This window comes from Protopterus annectens, chromosome 9.part0 (genome assembly GCF_019279795.1).
Source record: "Protopterus annectens isolate FY-2018-M chromosome 9.part0, PAN1.0, whole genome shotgun sequence".
In the NCBI taxonomy this organism is placed as follows: Eukaryota; Metazoa; Chordata; order Ceratodontiformes; family Protopteridae; genus Protopterus; species Protopterus annectens.
This window is the reverse complement of record NC_056743.1, coordinates 1,172,420,230-1,172,441,288: the sequence shown is the minus strand read 5'-3', so window position 1 is coordinate 1,172,441,288 and position 21,059 is coordinate 1,172,420,230. Positions and strand designations below refer to the sequence as shown.

At 43.4% G+C, this 21,059-nt stretch overlaps 1 protein-coding gene across 1 annotated transcript in view; it reads left to right on the top strand.

The window, feature by feature from the left end:
• The window catches only part of PATL1 (PAT1 homolog 1, processing body mRNA decay factor), a 1,960,792-nt gene that overhangs the window by 1,126,163 nt on the left and 813,570 nt on the right, over nt 1–21,059 (top strand). The window contains exon 10 of the mRNA XM_044084059.1: nt 9,830–10,010. Within this exon, the coding sequence (XP_043939994.1) occupies nt 9,830–10,010 (181 nt within the window). The remainder of the gene's footprint in view (nt 1–9,829; nt 10,011–21,059) is intronic.

Genomic DNA, 21,059 nt, shown 5'->3' with positions numbered 1-21,059 from the left:
AACCACCTTTACCTACATGGGATCTCAACGTTGTGCTGGAAAAGTTAACACTTCCCCCTTTTGAACCAGCAGCAACAGCAGATTTACAGTTCTTGTCTTGGAAAACTGCTTTCCTGCTAGCAATCACTTCAGCAAGAAGGGTATCTGAATTACAGGCATTAATGGCAGTACAGCCCTTCCTTATCTTCCATCAGGATAGAGTGTCTCTGAGAACTAACCCTACCTTTATGCCAAAAGTGGTCTCCAGAGTATCATTGAACCAAGCGATTCATTTCCCTACATTTTTCCCCAACCCACAGAACAGGGGGGAAAGACTGCTACATACCTTGGATGTGCACAGACAATTACGCTACTATCTGGACAGAACTAAGACCAACAGAAAAACTGACCAGCTTCTGGTAGCATATGCAACAGGAATGCAAGGAAAAGCAATTTCAAAACAGACGGTCTCAAAATGGATAGGAAATTGCATTTGATTTTGCTACTCTTTTCATGGAAAGACAACTCCTGAAAATATCAGACCTCATTCCACAAGAGCTACAGCCACCACTACAGCTTTCCTACGAGGAGTGGCTACCAAAGGCATTTTAGAAGCTGCTACTTGGAGCTCCGTGCATACATTTGCCAAGCATTATAACCTTCTTTTATAGTCCAGATCCCGAGCAGGTTTTGCAACTGCTGTGTTGCAAGGGATCTTAACTACACCATCTTTATCTTAGTGCCTCCTCCCCCAGTTTGGCTATGGTATTCTACCCATATGTTAGGACTGCAGATGCATCCTTGAAGGACATAGTACAGTTTTGTACCTACCATAAATGTAGATGTCCGATAGGTATGCATCTGCAGTCAGGATTACCCACCCTCCTTCCCCTCTGTGGTATTCCTAGGGTACTTACCCCTCTTTTAGCTAGCTGGGGGAATTTATTATGGTGTATTTGTTTTGTATATGTATGTATGTATATATATATATATATATATATATATAGATATATATATATATATTTTTTTTTTTTGGCTCTCTACTGTTTGGAATTATTTGCATTTATCCAAATTTAGCCTTCCTAGAGGGCACCTGGCATCTGGGGCAAGAAACACTGAGGAAAATGGCATCGGCTGATGCCTTTATACCACAGCAGCTATGACGTCGGGTGAAGTGCGACATCAGCCGAGGCCCGACCCCGACTTTGGAATCCGCCGATCAAGGGCTGCCTGAGGCAGGACAAACCCATATGTTAGGACTGCAGATGCATACCTATCGGACATCTACATTTATGGTAGGTACAAAACTGTACTTTCTAGTCATTACATTTAGGTAATCCTGCTGGCAGGTTGCCCTCAGCCGGCCTGAATTCCAAAGTCTTGGGTCCTGCGTCATTTTCTTCTGTCTTTCTTGCCGTGCGATGACCGAAGCAGAAGCAGTTCGCAAGTGCCGGTCGGCTGACTCCTGAAATTTTCATATTTGAGTTTCAGAACCAAAGTCTTCAATAAAGCTAAGTACCCCGGTGGGGAAACTTTTTTTTTCTTGCTCCAGACCGATGTCAGAAAAAGTTAATAATTGTATTACTTGTGGAAAGCAAATACCTCATAAGGATTTTCATTATTACTGTATTCCTTGCCTAGGCCCAGATCACGTCGTTTCTGGATGTCGGTTTTATGCTAGATTTAACCAACACACTATTAAGCGTCAGTATACTTTTGCTTTAAAGTATTTTGGTAGCAGGTTTATTAATTATCCTAAAATGTCGTCGGATAGCCGTCCGACTACCGGAGTTTACAAAAAAAACGCAAAGAAAAGGATAGGGAAAAACAACCAAGGCCCAAAACCAACGACGAAGCTTCTCCTAAGCCAATTGCCGGTTCTCAGTGCGGTGCTTTCGCAGCCCCGGACACCTGCTACTTTAGAGTCGCAGGCCTCTACCGACTCCCACATGGAGTCGGTCATGCCACTGAATACTCAAATTATTGGAGCCTCTGACGCTAATCCCTCAGATGGGTCTGGAGCCGCTGAGCAGGTACCGGCTTCTGAGGGTGTATTCAGACCACAACTTCAGCTTCAAAGACCAAGACTAAAGCAGTTTTTAAAGCAAAGAAACAAACTCATGAGCCACGTGTACAGGCCTCTATGCCCAAAAAACAGATTATCAAGATGGCCGAAGACCTGATTACCTTGATCAGGGGTTCCCATCCCCCTCTTGATAAGAGGCCTAGGCAAGAGACTGACTGAATCTTCTGATCAGATTTCTATTTCTTCTGATTCCTCTTCTGATCAGGGTTATTCTTTACCCCCCTATGAGGATTCTGATGCTGAAGAATCTATACCTTCAGCATCCCCCCAAGGATTATTCCTTTGGGGAAACCTTGCATACCATGAGGGAGCATTTTCACTGGGAAAGCCAAGATTTTTCAGAATCTAAAAAGAGGCTCAGGGATTTCCTTTTACTACTACAGCACAGGCCTCTAGCCATTCCCCCTGCGTTAGACATTGTAGATGATGTGTTTTTGGAGTCTAGTTTGATCCCTGATTCCTTACCTCCAGCTACTGTTAAGCCTGACAGATATTACAGGGTTCCAGACTCGCACAAATTTCTTTTTAAAAACCCTGCTGCTGACCCAGAAACTATTTCACAGGGTCCCAAAGGAGTTGAGGTCTCTACAGCCAAAAACCCAACCCCCTCTGACAGAGATTCAAGGGCACTGGGTAGATGGGGAAAAAAAGTTTACACACTGCAACTTTGGCTATAAGGGTCTTAAACTGTCAGTTTCATATGCTGAAGTATCAGCAACATCTCATGGGATTGCTTAAACAGGAAATTATGTTAAATTCTGCATGTGCTGAAAACAAGGAAATGCAGGATTTATTGCATGCAGCTGAACAAGCTGGAAAGCATACTTTGCAATGTGGTTTTGATTCTTTGGAGGCCTCCTGCAGGGCCGCAGTTACAGGTTCTGTAATTAGGAGGCATGCTTGGTTAAAGGAACAAAATCTGCCTAATCGTGTTAGTTAAGTTACTACATGCACCTTTACAGCATGATACTTTGGTGCTAAGGCAGAAGAGGTGTAAAAGAAAATGGAAGACAAAGCTAAATCCATGCAAACTGTTAGAGTTTTTACAACTACAGCCACCTAGGTTTAGTAGACACTGGCCTACAAAAAATTGGCCCTTTCCTGTGTCAGACAGACGCCCAAGGGGCAGATCCCAGGTGCAAGGTTTTTATAGGTCAAAACAGTGGGGTGCTTCTACCTCCAAAGCTGGAGAAGATAAAGCACAAACATACAGAAAGCAGTCCCAGTGACTTTCCCCTGCCTGCACCAAGCACTTATCTTCTGGCAGCACCCTTAGGGGGAAAATTAGCACTTTTTGCTCAAAATTGGCACCTTATAACCCAGGACAAATGGGTTCTAAATATAGTGTTGCAAGGCTACAAATTCCATTTCCATACTCTGCCAAAGGCAAACGGCTGGCCAGATCTGCCAAAACATCAGTGGGCAGAGGCACAAAAACAAGTTTCATCCCTCATGGACATGGGGGCCATTCAGCAAGTACCAGAACAAGAGCGGGGAGAAGGATTTTACTCCAGACTGTTCTTGGTACCCAGAAAGGACAAGGCCTGGAGGCTGATACTGGACCTATTCTGAACACATTCCTGGATATTCCAAAATTCAAAATGTTGACTTTGCAGCAGCTTCTGCCCATGCTGGGCAAGAACACTTGGCTTGTGACTTTAGACCTAAAAGAGGCATGGCCTACATGTTCCAATCAGACAGTCATGCAGAAGACACCTCAGATTCAAGGCTGGTTCGATACATTACCAATTCTCTGCACTGTCCTTTGGCTTATCTACTGCGCCCAGGGTCTTTACAAAGTGTCTGGCACCAGTATTTGCATTCTGCAGACAAAGAGGAATACAAATATACCCTTACTTGGACGATGGTCTAATTCAAGCAGAGAACAAGGACATTCTTTTTCAACATCTGGCATTTGTGAAAAGACTTCTAACATGCCTAGAGTCCACAGTCAATGAAAAGAAATCAAAACTAGTACCCTCTCAAGATATAACATTCCTGGGTGCAAGCTTGAATACAACTGCCCAGATGGTTTATCTCACGCCAGACAAACAAAGGCAACTGACTACCTATTTCACAATGTTGGCAACAAAGGCGCAGTTATCTGCAAGAAAAATTCTGCAGGCTTTGGGCTTCATGGCATCCTGCATCCTACTAATTCCATATGCAAGACTGCATGTGAGGAAACTTCAATGGTACTTAAAAAATGTTTGGACTCAACATTGCCACAGCCTGGAAACAATGATGAGTCTCATTCCCTGCCTGCAACAGGAGTTTCGATGATGGGCAAAGACTTGTCACCAGAACAAGGGACAGCCATTCACATTACCCCCAGCCAGGCAGACACACATGGCAGGAAAATGCATTCAGGGCACATGGACCTCAAACCAAATGCATCTACATATCAATCAAAAAGAGATGTTAGCTGTTCAAAATGTCCTGACCGCCTTCAAGGAAGTTATTCATCTGGGACAACTACTGATAAAGAGAGACAACACCACGGTCATGTGGTATATAAACAAGCAGGGGGGCACACATTCTTATCCCCTTTGCAGACTAGCCATGACCTTGTGGGACACAGCTTTGACTTACCAAGTACATCTGCAGGCACAGTTCCTGCCAGGAAAGGAAAATACTCTGGCAGATGAACTAAGCAGAAACCTCATGGATCCCCACGAGTGGAAGCTGGATCCACAAGTCTTCAGCATGATAACAAGGAAATGGGATGCCCGGACATAGATCTATTTGCCTCCCCTCTCAATTACCAACTAAAAAGATTCTGCACAAGGACTTATCACAGACAAGAATGGAAAGTGGACGCCCTATCTTTCAGCTCGAAAAACCTATCAGTATATGCATTTCCTCCATTGCCTCTCCTCCCCAAGGTGCTCCTAAAGGTCAGACAGGAGAAGTCAAAAATGATACTGATTGCCCCAGACTGGCCACACCAGTACTTGTATCCAATACTAAGGAACTTATCTCTATACCCAGCTTGGACCTTACCTCAGATACCTCGACTACTGTCCCAGCAAAACAGTCAGATCATGCACAGCCAACTCAGGACATTAAACTTGGCAGCATGGCGGATAATGTAGTCGTACAAAAAACACCTCTCAGTAAAGCTGTGATGGATGTTATTCTGGAAGCCAGAAGGCCTAGTACTAGAAAGTCTTATGCTGGAAAATGGAAAAGATTCTGTGCCTGGAACCAGGCACAAGGAACTGATACGGCAGTATCAAATATTCCTCAGATTTTGCAATACTTAACTGAGATGCTGGACAAGGGCCTATCCTTTTCATCAGTTAAAATTCATGCCTCTGCCATTTCGGCTCATTACAGTACAGAGCCACCACTTTTTTCTCAACCTTTACTAAGGCAGTACCTCAGAGGAGCCAAAAATTTAAGGCTCCCAAGGAGACTACCAATGCCTACATGGGACCTCAACTATGTCTTGAAAAAACTCACCCTGCCTCCTTTTGAGACAGCTACTACTGCTGATATGAAGTTTTTATCTTGGAAAACAGCTCTGCTCTTTGCAATTACTTCTGCAAGACGAGTTTCAGAGCTACAGGCGCGCTCATGGCTGTGGAACCTTTCATCATTTTTCATCCAGACAGGGTCTCCCTGAGGACAAACCCAAAATTTATGCCTAAAGTAGTGTCCAGTGTGGCTCTTAACCAAGCCATCCATCTGCCAACCTTTTACCCAAATCCACAGAACAAGGGTGAGAGAATTCTGAATTCTTTGGACGTACACAGACAGCTTAGATTCTACTTGGACAGAACCAAAGCTTTCAGGAAGACAGAGCAATTACTAGTGGCATATGCTGCAAGATCACAAGGAAAGCCCATCTCAAAGCAGACTATTTCTAAGTGGTTAGGCCACTGCATTCATTTCTGTTACTTACACCATGGCAAGCCAGTGCCTAAGGGCATTAGGCCTCATTCCACCAGAGCTGAAGCCATCTCAGCAGCCTTTCTCAGGGGAGTACCAACTAGAGACATTTTAGAGGCGGCTACTTGGAGTTCAGTGCACACCTTTACAAAGCATTATCATCTGCCACTCTACTCTAAATCCAGGGCAGGCTTTGCCACTGCAGTTCTGCAGGGCCTCATAGCCGCTGCTACTGCTGTCTAGTTCCAGCCTCCCACCCATAGCTTTGGGACTCTACCCAAATGTAATGACTGCAACATTGAAACACGAAGAACATAGTACAGTTGTGTACACTTACCATAAATGTAGATGTTCGAGTGTATTCACTGTTGCGGTCCCGGTTACCCACCCACCTTCCCCCTTTTTTCCTTTGGATCTTATCTTTCCTTCTCTGGTTTATACTACCTATGTAGTGTATTTGCTTATAGATGAAGGTAAAATTTATATTGCTGTATTTCTGAATATTATATATATATAAGTTTGGCTACCCTTTTTGGGGGCACCTGACATCTGGGGCAAGAAAAACTGAAAAAAATGGCGCCGGCTGCTTCTTTTATTCCCTGGACAACCTGACGTCAGGGAAGGGGCGACAGCAGCCCTACGCAGGACCCACGACTTAGGAATTCAGGCTGGCTGAGGGCAACCTGCCAGCAGGATTACCCAAGTGTAATGACTGGAACAGTGAATACACTCTAACATCTACATTTATGGTAAGTGTACACAACTGTACTTTGCGTACACTTTACATAAACGTAGATGTTCCAGTGTGTTCACTGTTGCAGTCCTGGTTTCCCTCCCTCCATCCCCCTTTCTTTTCAATCCTTTTATTACCATTCTTTCTTATTGTTCTCCTTTTCCTACAAGGGACATAGTTATTTATTTTCCACTGATGGGGTTTTTCCACCAAAGCCTGGCCTCCTACTTTGGGACTCCTTACAGATTAGGGCAAGAAAATCTGATATAATGGTGTTGGCTGCCTTACTTTATACTTCTGATGACCTGACGTCAGTCCTCAAGCGACAGCAACTGATGCAGAATTACAAAGTCTCTGGTATTCGGGCCAGCTGAGGGCTACCCTGGCATGGATAACCCAAATATGATGACTGCAACAATGAATACACTTGAACATCTGCATTTATGGTAAGTGTACACAGCTGTACTTTCTTAACATGGAAAATAGCTTTACTGATTGATTTGACTTCTGCAAGAAGGGAATTAAAGTTGCTAGCCATTATGGTGAGTCAACCCTTCCTCAATTTCCATAGAGACAGGGTTTCTTTGTGAACTAATCCTCCTTTTATGCCTAAAGTGGTATACAAGTTTACTTTAAGACAAACTATCCATCTCTGTGTTTTCTTTACTGAATCTAAAAATGAGGAAGAAAGGATACTCCATAACTTGGATATCCCCAAGACAACTCGGATACTGTCTTGACATAACTGTATCTCTTAGATCTTCAGATCAGTTGTTTACATCTCTTGTGAAGGTAAGAAGGGACAACCTCTGTCAAAACAGACCATTTCCAAATGGTTACCTTTTGTTATACTCACTTTAGCAAATCTATTCCAGGCAAGGTCAAGACCCTCTCTACCAATGCCTTTGCTTCATCTGTGGCTTTTTGGAAAAGATTGGATTTTAGAAATATTGTAAAAGCTGCTACTTGGTCCTCTATATATACTTTTGCAAAGCACTGTAAGTTTGATTCCTTCACTAGGTCCAGGTCAAGCTTTCCTAGGACCATTCTCTGGGGGATCCTGGAGTCATCTTCTTCCACATTGCAAATTTTGTTAGCTATGGTATTCTGTCTGTATAGCTAAGGCTACTGCAACATTGATCAATATGATGATCATGGTGCAGTTGTATAAGTTGTACATACCATAATGGGGGATATTCAGATAACCACTGTTGCAACTGAGTCTCCCCTTTTTTGGTGCGTTTCTTATGCCAGGTTGTGTGCTTTTATGTTTTCTTGTTCCTAGCATATTCGTTTTAGGGCTCAGCCTCCTCCTTTCTGCTGGCAGGAAAGCAATGAAGGGCTTCACGCCCAGACTTGTCTTTTAGTCAGCTTAGCTTGAACTGCTTGTCAGTTTGGTCACGTGGAAGGTACTCTGAAGCTTTGGAAGCTGTCTTACTGTTATATTTTTGTAACCCATATAGCGAAGGCGACTGCAGCATTGATCTTTCGAGCATCCACTGTTGTGGTAAGTACATCTTACACAACTGTACTTCGCAGTGAATGGCCTCACACAGCTACATTTTATTTTGCTTTAAGTACGAAAATCGTTATAGGAGTTGTTGAGGTTGCACTATGCCTGAGAACAATTACATTAGGAACACTTTTAAGAATGCTTCTTCCTCCTGAGTTTATGGGAGCATGCAACTTGAGGAAGTGTACAGTACAGACTGGATCTTTTTGGTCCAAAGAAGAACACTGTTTGCTAGGTTGTGTTTTATTTTTATTTTTTTGTTTTTTGCTGCTGCTTCATCTGTACCCACCCAAGACCCATGAAGACTGTTGTGCAAAAAACTACCTGTGTACTATGATTGAATGTTTTAAGCTGCCTATATACTTTAATGAGATATTTGCCTCCTACTTTTAGATCTTGGGAGTTGCCCATTTACATAAATATATAGTCTGATTTCATGAAGCCATTTGCATTGTCCCTTATTGAATGCATCTGTTTGTGGGAGCTAGTGATTCTTTGAAGTCACAGCATCTCTTCAAGATGTAGTGATGTCAGTGAGATTCACAGAAACAAAGTGCAAAGTGTAGAGCTATCGTTTTGAACAGCATCGACACTTAAGGGATTTGGAAAGCTGGGTTTCACAAAAGCTAGCTGTCTTTAATTTAGGTAAACAGACTTCCTTCCCTGCTGTGAAACTTTGCCATCCTCTCTCACCCTTTTGTAAAACTTGGCCAATTTATTTTTTGAATATAGTTATGAGTTAACAACCTGGGCGGCCACGGTGGTGCAGCGGTTAGCATTGCCGCCTCACAGCAAGAGGTTCTCTGGTTCGATTCTCGGCTGGGGTGCCTAATGTGCGGAGTCTGCATGTCCTCCCCGTGGTCGCGTGGGATTCCTCTGGGAGCTCTGGTTTCCTCCCACATCCTAAAGATATGCTGTAGGTGGATTGGACACTCTAAATTGGCCCTAGGTGTGAGTGTGTGCATGTGTGTGCCTTCTGTGGAGGGTTGGGCGCCAGGCTGGCAACTCAACACCGTAAAACTCCACTGCCAATCATGAGCGGACAGGTGATCCGCTGTGGCGACCCCTAACCGGGAAAAGCTGAAAGAAGAAGTTATGAGTTAACAACCAGTGTAAATTTTAAAGTGTTTTATTCAGAGATTACAGTTCTTGACCCATCAGCCATCCTTGAAACAGAAAAAAAATTCCTTTGGTTTAAATCATCTTTGAAAGTGAGGGTTAACTTCGGTGATTAATGACCACAGTTAGAATGAGCCTGTAGCAGTTTGAAAAATGCAGTTGCAGTATCATCGCCAAAGCCTGTTGAGAGACTGAGAGAGACTCGTGATAGGATTCCAGGTACTGCTGGGAAAGCTGATACTGTTCTTGAAAAAGTAAAAATCCTTCATATGGTATAATCACTTCTGTAATTCTCCTCTTGTGACATTCTGCCATTAGTTTGGGATATTTTATGCAAGTGCACTTCACTAAAGCTTTTCCCAGATAATAGAGTTAGCAAGTGCATTTTTGGCATTACGGTGTAGCACTGTAGTTATATGTTTTTATATTAGTATTGTGCTTATGGGCACTTGCTTATTGTTGGGTAATATTATTTATTTTGTTTTTATGCAATATCTCCTTCCAGTCAGAACAGAGGACAGAATGGCTCAGGTGGAGAAAGACACTTCCGAAGCAACCAGCAGGAGCAAATAAAGGCAGATCCTTATGCAAATTTGATGACACCACGTGAAAAGGAGTGGGTTTGCCGAATACAGATGATGCAGCTACAAGGCACAGACCCCTATCTTGATGACTACTATTACCAGGTGAAAGGATGGTGCTCACTTTGGAAATTTGTTGGACTGAGCTATTTTAGTGTACCTAGAACGATTTCTTAAGAAAAATGTATTTAATGTTGATTGCCTTTATTGATGATTGCACTATAATGTACATCTGGCTAAAGTGACGTCTCATTGTAGTGGTAGAACTACAGTAGTATGTTCATTTATATAGATACAGTAGCATTAAGAAGTGCATGTTTTTTAATGAATAAAAAAATTAGTAATACTTAAACTTAGTGGTTAGAAAACAAAGTGATGGAGTTTTCAAATTTAAGTCTGTTACTTGTCTTTTGCAACAGATCATAAATATTCAGTCTTTCCTTGCGACAGGCATCAGTGACTTAGCATCAGATATTCAGGCATCGTCACTAAATGATATCATAGCATCATTCAAACTGGTAAATACAGAGCAGTTCCATCATCCAGGCTAGTCCCCTTGTTTGCCTTGTGTATTTTTGAGGAAGAAGCCTGTATTGCCTGGGACTGTCCCTTGTTGGAACTGCTTTTAAGATTGCTTTGCAGAGAGCTTAATGACTCATCTTCTCTGCCTTTCAACCACTAAGAAGGAAGATGCCCTTTAAATATTCTCACTTGAGTAGGTTTAGCTTCCTATTAGCATCTATAAGCTGACTCTTGCATGATCCCTTAAGTCTAGCACATGTCCCAGCAGCTACATTGTTGTTTGACGTGGTGTCTTATGCTTTAGACAAGTATGAAAAGTTAGTGTGTGCCTCTGTCACTGGAGCTTAGTATCAGCAAATGTTTGTCTGACTTGTCTGGATTCTAGCCTCACCATGTAGACAAGGTGATAGAAAATCTTATGGACCTTTTTTGATCTGGGCTGAAGAAGGTTGTTGTTGAGGCCTTGCTGACAGTTTCAAAGATGGGCTGCCGCAACACCCAGTGTAAATTTCTGCAAATCCCTTATCAGTGGTTGCAGGGTCAGACATATGTCTGTGTAGAGTACAGTGACTGAAATCTTCTTAGCTTGTAGCTTTTATACCCGTATCCTGGATGGCTGCTTTAAGGGAGTAGTGCCTTTTAGCCAAGCCATTTAGGACCTGGTTGATGACCTCTTAAACAGCATACAAGCTTACTTCACCACTATATTGTTTGTGACCCATTCTTTCTGTCTCTTCTTCTAACCCTTGTCTGCCCCAAAAGAGAGAGAACTGCATTACTACCAGAAGAAGGAGCTAAGTCATCGTCTATTCTTGCCTTTTATATCTCCAAATATGATGAAATCCCTGGCCATGGAAGGCTCAGTATTGGCTCCATTCTGAGACACCACTCCCTCACAGAGTGGTAGTTCATCTTGTTTTGGCATACCATTGTGGGCTGTGAGCATGGTTGCTCTTGGTCACAGATTAGAGCTCACTTGCCCTCCCTATAGCTGTCTCAATGGCGGTATTCCAATGGGCCCACAATCTGCAGATGGAATGGACAGCAGAAACTGTCCCATCCTTGAAGTGGGGTTAGTTTTTTGTCTTTAACTTTCATTTCTTCGTAGTCTTGAAGGTCCTTCCTGTTTGCGACATGAGATTCAATCAGCATGTTTGACACTTTGTGTTCCACGTGATCATAGAGCAGAGTCTTATGCTTCTGCTTCTGTATGACTCCTGGATTGTGGTGCCATATCATTGTTTGAGCCTTCACAAGAGATTGCTTTTTTCTTTGCTCTGAATAAGCATCTATACAAAATGCTACTCTTTATGCTGCCTCAGCAGCTAGGGTCTTAAATGGGATTTTGACCGTACTAGCTGAAGCATAACAGGAGAAGAATCACCATGTGATTCTCCTATCCAGGTAATTTGCTTCTGGTACCCATATCCGTGGACTGCTTGCAGTAAGTGCTTCATTGGCCGAACTCCTTGAGTCAGACCATGAACTGTATGCCATCTCAAAGCATTTTAACCTAGGAGTTGCATCCAGTGCCAGGGAAGGTTTTGTTTCTGCTATTATACAGAGTCTGCTATCCTTCACAGCCCATTCATGGCCATCCACTCACTAGTCCAGTGTTCTGGGGATCATCCAGTTGATGGGGACTGCCACACTGAGTAGTATGAGGAACACTGTATAACTGTATTTATATTAGGAACATTCCTGTAATTGTAGATGTTTGAGCATATTCATTGTTGCAGTCCATGTCTCACTCTCCTTTCTTTCACCCTGCTTGGATGTCTTGTGGTTAGTTTTGGTGCCCTGTTTTACTTTGTTCTTCACCTTTTCTCACATTTCTTTACCAGGTTCCTCCTTTGAAGTTGCAAAAATACTGGAGTGGGACCAATGTAGAGTGGGCATTTTGCTGTAATGAATCAGACAGGTAACTTCTCCAGCCAGGGCAGTAAAGAGTTAAACAAGTCATAGGCCAGTATTCCTTTTATTATACTACTAACATCTTGAAGTTTAAGTGGAAGGATTTCACCAAAGCCTCTAGGGAGAAAACAGTTCTGGAAGTAGGGCCAACTGTGAAGAGACCGAATATCCTATAGATGAGGACTGCAACATCGCAGTTACAGTAAGTCCCTAATACAACTGTACTTTCTTTGCTTGTTTGTGTGTGACAACAGAGATTGGGACTGGCGCTGGAGGCTTTTCCTTCCTATGATTCCTGCAAACATTACAACTGATTCCACAACTGCTCCTTATGTTCAGGGAAGAAACACCAAAATTTATTTTATTGCCTCAGTGCCGGACAGTGGCATGGTTCCAGGCACTCAAAGCATGTACTGCATTGACCTCTCTGTGCCCTAGCAAGGGAGTACTGCCTATGTATTGAATACATGCAGCTGCAATTTGGGAACTACTCATTACATAGACTTCTTACGACTCTGCATTTGCTGGCTGGATTTTCGGCAGGTGCTGATGATTCTAGGAGGTTTCTACCTACTGCGTTCTTCCTTGTCAGAGATGCCTAGTTCAGGTGATTGATATCCAGATGCATCAGCAGGAGGTAAGCTGTGTACAGTATCACATATATGTAGTGAGCCAGGAGGGTAACAAACACAGTGGGGAAAAAAAAGCCTTGCTGATCTTTTCCTCTTGTGATAAGAATACTGTTTAATGTAGATGCTTTAAACCAAAGAACTATTCCAGGACACACCATGTTGCAGTGACAAATTTAGTGAAGAACAGCAGATTCTGAACACACTATAATAGGTGTTGCTTGTTTTGTGTTTGTATACTAGACTGATGAAGCAAAAGTGAAAACACATTTGCTGTTCTTTAAATATTTCATTGGAGCATGGTGTCCTGGAATTATTCTTAAGTTTGATTAGTTTTGTTATTCTGGAATTAAATCTGGTTGACAGTATCCTAGCTAGGGTGGGAGAATAGCGGCACCGGCACTGGGTGCAGTGTTTTGTGGGACATCAGCCAGTCCCAATCTCTGTTTAATGCAGTGCCAGTTTTTAAAAGCCGGTATTGCATTTTCAGTTAAACTTGAGCACTGAAGCGCTCTGTGTGTGGTCTAATCTGTAGCAACTGCTTCTACATTGTAGTAAGCAGTTTGCTACTGTTTAAAAGTAATCTTTTGCTAACAAACTGAGCACTGTAACACTCTTTGCAGGCAGTGTGGTCTAATCTGTACCAACTGCTTCTACATTGTAGTAAGCAGTTTGCTACTGTTTAAAAGTAATCTTTTGCTAACAAACTGAGCACTGTAACACTCTTTGCAGGCAGGGTATACACTTTAACAACTGTTGCAAAATTTGTAGTAAGCAGTTTGCTGCAGTTTAAAAAGAAGAAATATTTTAACTGAAACATGAGTGCTGTAGTGCTCCATTCGGGCAGGGTATAAACTGTATCAATTGTTACATTTTTCACAAGTAGTTTGCTACAGTTTAAAAAGAAGATTTTTTTTTCTTCACTGAAACTTGAGTGCCTTAGTGCTCCATGTAGGCAGGGTATAAACCGTAGCAGCTGTTTGCTACATTTGTAACAAGCAGTTTGCTACAGTTTTAAAGATTTTTTTTTTTTAACTGAAATATGAGAGCTGTAGCACTCCCTGCAGGCAGGGTATAAACTGTAGCAAACAGCTTGCTACACTTTAAAAGAAACAAGGATTTATATATACATGTGTGTGTGTGTATGTATATATGTATATATATATATATATATATATATATATATGTTTGTCATGTTGAACAAGGGTTGGGGCACGGCAGGGGGCATATGTCTGATCACCTGTTTGGTGTGCCAGTAGAAGGAATGTCCATTTTTTTTCCTCCTTGGTGGAAGACTGTAGTGGAGGAGGGAGAGTGTAGTGCTTAACTGTACAGTGAAGTGATGTTTTGTTTTGTTCTTCACTTGAAGATCCAAGGGAGGTAGGGTACTGGTTAATAGTACTGGCCTAGGAAGCTAGTTGAACCAACTACACTTTTGCTGATAGATTTGTATTTTTCGTAATCTAGATGCTTTTAAAGTATGGAGTACTGCTAAATGGCTACAAAGGCACCCCATAACCCAGACCTGTAATTAGTACTTCATTCCCAAAACAAAACAAAAAGAAAACTGCTGCACCATGCATGTAGTCTTTTGTCCTACTTGCATCATGATGTCCTTCAAGAATGCAACTGCGGTCATAACATGTGGGGTTGTCCTGCCTCAGGCAGCCCTCGGTCGGCCGGATTCCAAAGTCTGGGTCCGACGTCGGCTGATGTCGCATTTCTCTCCGTCAGAGCGGCTAGAGTACATAAGCATCAGCCGACGCCATTTTCTCCAGTCTTTCTTGCCGCTGTGCCCGAAGCAGAAGCAGTTCGCAAGTGCCGGTCGGTCAGCTCCTGTATTCTACTATACCGAAGTCATCGAAAAAGCGAAGTACCCCGTTGGGGACCTTTTCTTGCCTCAGCCGATGTCAGAAATTACTGAAAAAGTTAACAATTGTCTTTTTTGTGGTAAACAAATACCTCATAAGGATTTCCACTCTTACTGCCTCCCTTGCCTGGGCCCAGACCATGACGTCTCAGCCTGTGTAGCCTGTGCTCGCTTCAACAAGCGCACTCTCAGGCGCCGGGCGGAGTTCGCTGAAGATTTTTTCGGCGATAAATTTGCCTACACCATGCCGTCGGATCTTCCGACATCGCAAACACCCAAAAAGCGAAAAGACCGGGACCGACATCCTCAGCCTGCGTCTACCACCGACTCCACGCCAAAACCTAGCGCGAGTGCTCCGGTTCCCTCTGAGATGGTCTCTCCACCGCTCCGAACCGAAGACACCGCATTACCGACTACTCCGATTCCAGACATTACTCCGACGCCAGTTATAGACTTTCCTCCGGATACCGAAACCGAGGAAATGCCCGAGACCATTGCTGTAGACAAGGTCACTCCTGCACGTGGAGCTGCCAGGCCTCCTATGGCCATGTCTATTAAGGCCTACACTAGGGCTAAGGCAGCCAGCAAAACAAAGCATATTACTTCTAAATCCTTACCTCAGCCGACTCCGGAGACACAAATTATGTCCATGGCGGCTGATTTAATTTCCATGATTAGAGGTTCACAGGCCCATCCTGAGAGAGCATCCCAGCCTCCTCCTGATAAAAGGCCCCGGGTTGAACCCTCTGACCCTACTCCTTCAGATGAAGACACTGAGGGCTCTGTCCACTCTGATAGCCAGGAAGAGCTCTTCCAGACTTATGAGGACTCGGATGCAGAAGATTCCATCCCTTCGGCCTCCCCTCCTGAGGATATTTCTTTTGGGGAAGTTCTGCACACCTTGAGGGAACATTTCAAGTGGCAGGGTCAGGAATATTCTGATTCTAGGAAACGCCTTAGGACTTTCCTTAAGAAGCCTCAGCACAGGCCCTTAGCTATTCCTCCTGTACTTGATGTTCTGGATGATTTGTATTCTGACTCTAGTGCTACCCCTGATTCTCTTCCTCCTGCTCCAGCCAAGCCAGACAGGTATTACAGGGTCCCAGAAACTGATTTCCATTTATTCAGGGCCCATTCTGCTGATTTGGAAACTATTTCACAGGGGCCTAAAGGAGTTTCAGCCTCCACCTCAAAAAATCCTTTGCCCTCCAACAGGGAAGCAAGGTCATTAGAGAGATGGGGCAAAAAGGTTTGCACATCACTACCTTATCTATGAGAGCTTTAAATTGCCTTTTTCATATGTTACAATATCAGGATTATCTCTTAGAAGATTTACAAAAAACATTAGCTTCTCCTGATCCTTTAGACAGGAAGACTTTGCAGGAAGCTGTACATAACACTCAGCAAGTAAGCAATCACTTCCTGCAGTGTGGATATGATGCACTGGAAGCTTCATGTAGGGCAGCTATGACAGGGGCAGTGATTCGTAGACATGCTTGGTTAAAAGATCAACCTCTACCAGATCATGTAAAAGCAAAACTTCTGGATGCACCTTTGGAAAAGAACAAGCTTTTGGTGCAAATGCTAAGGATGTGTTAAAGACCATCAAGAAAAGCAAAATCAGTTCTGACTGTGAAAGATTTCCTCCAGGTTCAACCCCCCAGATTCAGTAGGAATTGGCCTTCAAAAAACTGGTCCTTTCCTAATCCAGAAAAGTTTCAAAAGGGTAAGAACAGACGTGGCCGAGGAAGAGGCCAATACAGAGGCCCTTACAGGGGACGACAATGGCAGCCAGGAAACCAAAGAAGTGACGCAGGGGTTTCACCTGCCCAACAACCACAAACTCAATGACTTTCCTCTACTACCGCCTACCAGGGAACAACTAGAAGCTCCCTTGGGCGGGAAATTATCTCTGTTTGCAGACAACTGGCACAGACTGACAAAGGACAAATGGATTTTGGACATTATAGACCGAGGGTGCAGGTTTAATTTTTATACCTTACCAAGAAAACAAGGCATGCCAAACCTACCACAAAATCAAAGGGCAGAGGCTATCAAACAAATCACTCTGCTGACTCGAATGAAAGCAATAGAAAGAGTTCCACAACAAGAACAAGAACAGGGGTTTTACTCAAGACTGTTCCTTGTCCCAAGAAAAGAATCTCAATGGAGACCAATACTGGACTTGTCCGCATTAAACACCTTTCTCATAGTACCAAAGTTCAAAATGCTGACTCTACAGCAACTCATTCCCATGCTGGGCAAGGAGTCGTGGCTGATTACTCTGGACCTCAAGGAGGCATACCTGCATGTCCCTATCAGACACAGCTGCAGAAGATACCTCAGATTTCTTGCAGGGCCAGAGCATTATCAATTCTCAGCATTGCCATCTGGCTTATCTACTGCGCCCAGATTATTTACAAAATGCCTGGCTTCAGTAATTGCTCATTGCAGGCTCCAGGGTATACAAATTTACCCGTACCTGGACAACTGCCTCATACAAGCGGACGACAAATTGATGTTGACAAGAAACCTGGATTATGTCATACGATTACTTCAAGCTCTGGGATACACAGTCAACTTCCAAAAGTCAAGACTGCAGCCATCCCAGCAAATAATCTTCTTAGGAGCCAAACTAGACACAGCCTCTTAGATGGCTTACCTGACAGAAGACAAGCAAGAGAAGTTAACTCATTACTTCAAAGGTTTAGCAAAACTCACCCAGATGACTGCAAGGAGATTCCTACAGGCCCTGGGTTACATGGCATCCTGCATTCTACTGGTTCCATTAGCAAAACTACACATGAGAAAGCTTCAATGGTACCTAAAAAGCATTTGGTCTCAACACAGCAACAACTTTGAGACAAACATACCACTCATTCCATACCTGCAAAAGGAATTCCTATGGTGGGCCTCGGTGAGCCAGGAAAACACAGGTATGTCATTCAAAAAACCACAGATAACACAGACCATGGCTACAGACGCCTCAGACCTTGGATGGGGGGCGCACATGGAAGGCAGGTGTATACAAGGACAATGGTCTCCAAAGGAAACACATCTGCATATAAACCAAAAGGAAATGCTGGCAGTAATGCATGCCATCGAGGCTTTTCAACACCAACTCCAGCAAGGCCATTTAATGATACGGACAGACAACACCACTGTGATGTGGTACATAAACAAGCAGGGGGGCACCCACTCTTACCCCCTTTGCAGACTGACAATGCAGCTTTGGGAAAAATCACTGAGCCTAAACATCCAGTTACAATCCCAGTTTGTTCCAGGAAAAGACAATGTGTTGGCGGACAGCCTAAGCAGGAATTTCACAGATCCACACGAGTGGAGGTTACATCCGAAGGCCTTCAGACAACTCACTTCGACATGGGGCAAGCCAGAAATGGACCTATTTGCCTCTCACCTCAACCATCTTCTACCAAACTTTTGCACAAGGACATACCATCCAAAAGCTTGGAAAATAGATGCCCTCTCATTCAACTGGAACTCTAGCAATCTATGCATTCCCACCTCTGCCACTGATGACCTCAGTATTACTAAAGATCAAAGCAGAGAAGCCCAAGGGAATCATAATAGCTCCAGATTGGCCAAGACAACACTGGTACCCACTACTACGGAGCATATGTCACACCAGGAGGTGGGCCCTCCCTCAGTGGCCTCTACTTTTGACTCAACACAATTTCGAAACACTGCATCCAAACCTTCAGACACTGCAGCTAACAGCTTGGGAGATCCCATAAATAACTTCAGCTTATCTCTCTCTAAGGAAGTTCAGCGGATACTAACAGAGGCTCGAAGACCATCCACCAGAAAGGTTTACTTAGCAAAGTGGAAAAGATACAGCAATTGGAATACCAGCAAGGGACATGATGCTTCATTGCTGAACATCCCACTTATCTTGGAATATTTGGCAGATATGTTAAAGAACGGCCTCTCATATTCTTCCATAAAGATACATGCATCTGCTATTTCAGCTAGATACAACACTGATCCTCCTGTTTTCTCTCACCCCTTACTAAAACAATTCCTCAGGGGAATCAAGAACATTAAGCCACCAAGAAAGGCCCCAGTGCCAGCCTGGAACCTCAATTTTGTCTTAGAAAAACTGACTCTACCTCCTTTTGAGCCAGCAGCTTCAGTTGACTTGCAATTTCTCTCATGGAAGACAGCTTTCCTGTTGGCAATTACCTCAGCAAGAAGGGTTTCGGAGCTACAGGCCCTAATGGCAATACCACCCTTTATTATTTTCCACAGAGACAGGGTTTCATTAAGGACCAACCCTACTTTTATGCCAAAGGTGGTATCTAGGGTTTCTCTAAATCAAGCCATTCATCTGCCTGCTTTCTTCCCCAATCCTGAGAATAAGAGGGAAAGACTTTTGCATACCTTGGACATTCACAGACAACTTAGATACTACCTGGACAGAACCAAGGCCAGTAGGAAGTCTGAACAACTTTTTGTAGCTTACGCCCCTGCAGTCCAGGGAAAAGCAATTTCAAAACAGACTATTTCTAAATGGATTGGACATTGCATCAGATTCTGTTATTCCTTTCATGGAAAGACTGTTCCAGCCAATGTCAGACCACATTCCTCCAGAGCTACAGCCACCTCTACAGCATTTTTAAGAGGGGTGCCTACCAAGGACATTCTAGACGCTGCTACATGGAGCTCCGTGCATACATTCTCCAAACACTACAATCTCCCTCTATATTCCAGATCCAGAGCAGGCTTTGCTTCGGCAGTCCTGCAGGGTTTGATTGCCACACCATCTCTTTCCTAGTGCATACCTCCCCCCCCAGCTAAGCTATGGTATTCTACCCACATGTTATGACTGCAGTTGCATTCTTGAAGGACATAGTACAGTTTTGTACCTACCATAAATGTAGATGTCCGATAGACATGCAACTGCAGTCGGATTTTCCCTCCCTCCATACCCCTCTATGCCTAGGGTCCACTCCTATCCCTGTTACTCTTAGCTGGGGATATCTGTTATGGTGTATTTGTTTTATTGCTCATTTATTTGTTTGGCATCCTGTTTTTGTCTTCCAATTTGATTACAGCCTTCCTTGGAGGGCACCTGGCGTCTGGGGCAAGAAACGCTGAAGAAAATGGCGTCGGCTGATGCTTATGTACTCCAGCCGCTCTGACGTTGGAGAGAATGCGACATCAGCCGATGTTGGACCCAGACTTTGGAATCCGGCCGACCGAGGGCTGCCTGAGGCAGGACAACCCCACATGTTATGACTGCAGTTGCATGTCTATCGGACATCTACATTTATGGTAGGTACAAAACTGTACTTTTTCCTGTTTGGGGGAGGGGGGCTTTACCAGTAACAGTGTCATTGACCTGATTATGTTAGTGTAAGGTGGGGGAGGACAGACAGCAAAAAAGTCTTTACATACAACAAGGAACTGCAAGGCAGGGTTGCTATATGCATTGGGAGGAGGGGTTACAAGAAGCTATATGCATTGGGAGGAGGGGTTACAAGACTTGGAAATTTGGAGAGGTAAGTCTTCATTTTATGCAGCTGTATTAACAGGCTACTACTTGTTAAAGGACCATGACATGCTTCTCTATACGTTTCCTCATTTCCTTCGTCTCTTTCTCCTGTATCTTTTGTCACTGGCATCATGGAATATTCATACTGCTGATAAAAAAAATAAATTTTTTTTTACTGTTTCCCTCATCCCCCTATCTGCAGCTTCATTACTGGGATCCATCTTACTGCCTGTAAACATTCTTGCAGTGCTGAATACAGTGTGTGAGGGCTGTAGTGGATCAGTAATAATGCCCTTTGTTTTCTTTCTGTTTCTACTAAGGGAGTGAGCGAGGACAGCCCTCCTCCTGTCTTAAGGCCCTGAAAACGCCCATTTTAATTAGATATGCAAAAGTTTCTTTCAGCTCCTCATGTGCCTGTAATAAAGCTGTAGGTTATGCAACTGAGGGAACGATTGTCTCCAGTTGCTGGAAGCATCTGTTTACTTGATGGACTATTATGGATTCAGCTTTACTGCTGGAGTTTTTACTTTTCTTTATTTCAGGTATGTGAAACAGCCTCCATAGCTATGTGTTCGCTCATATTAATTTACATTTTAAAATAACACTTGTAAATCATTGCAATAGTTTGCTACTATGTAGCATGTCATGTTTTTAATGTTCTGTAATACAATTAACAGCTAAAAACTGACACCAAACAATTGCAT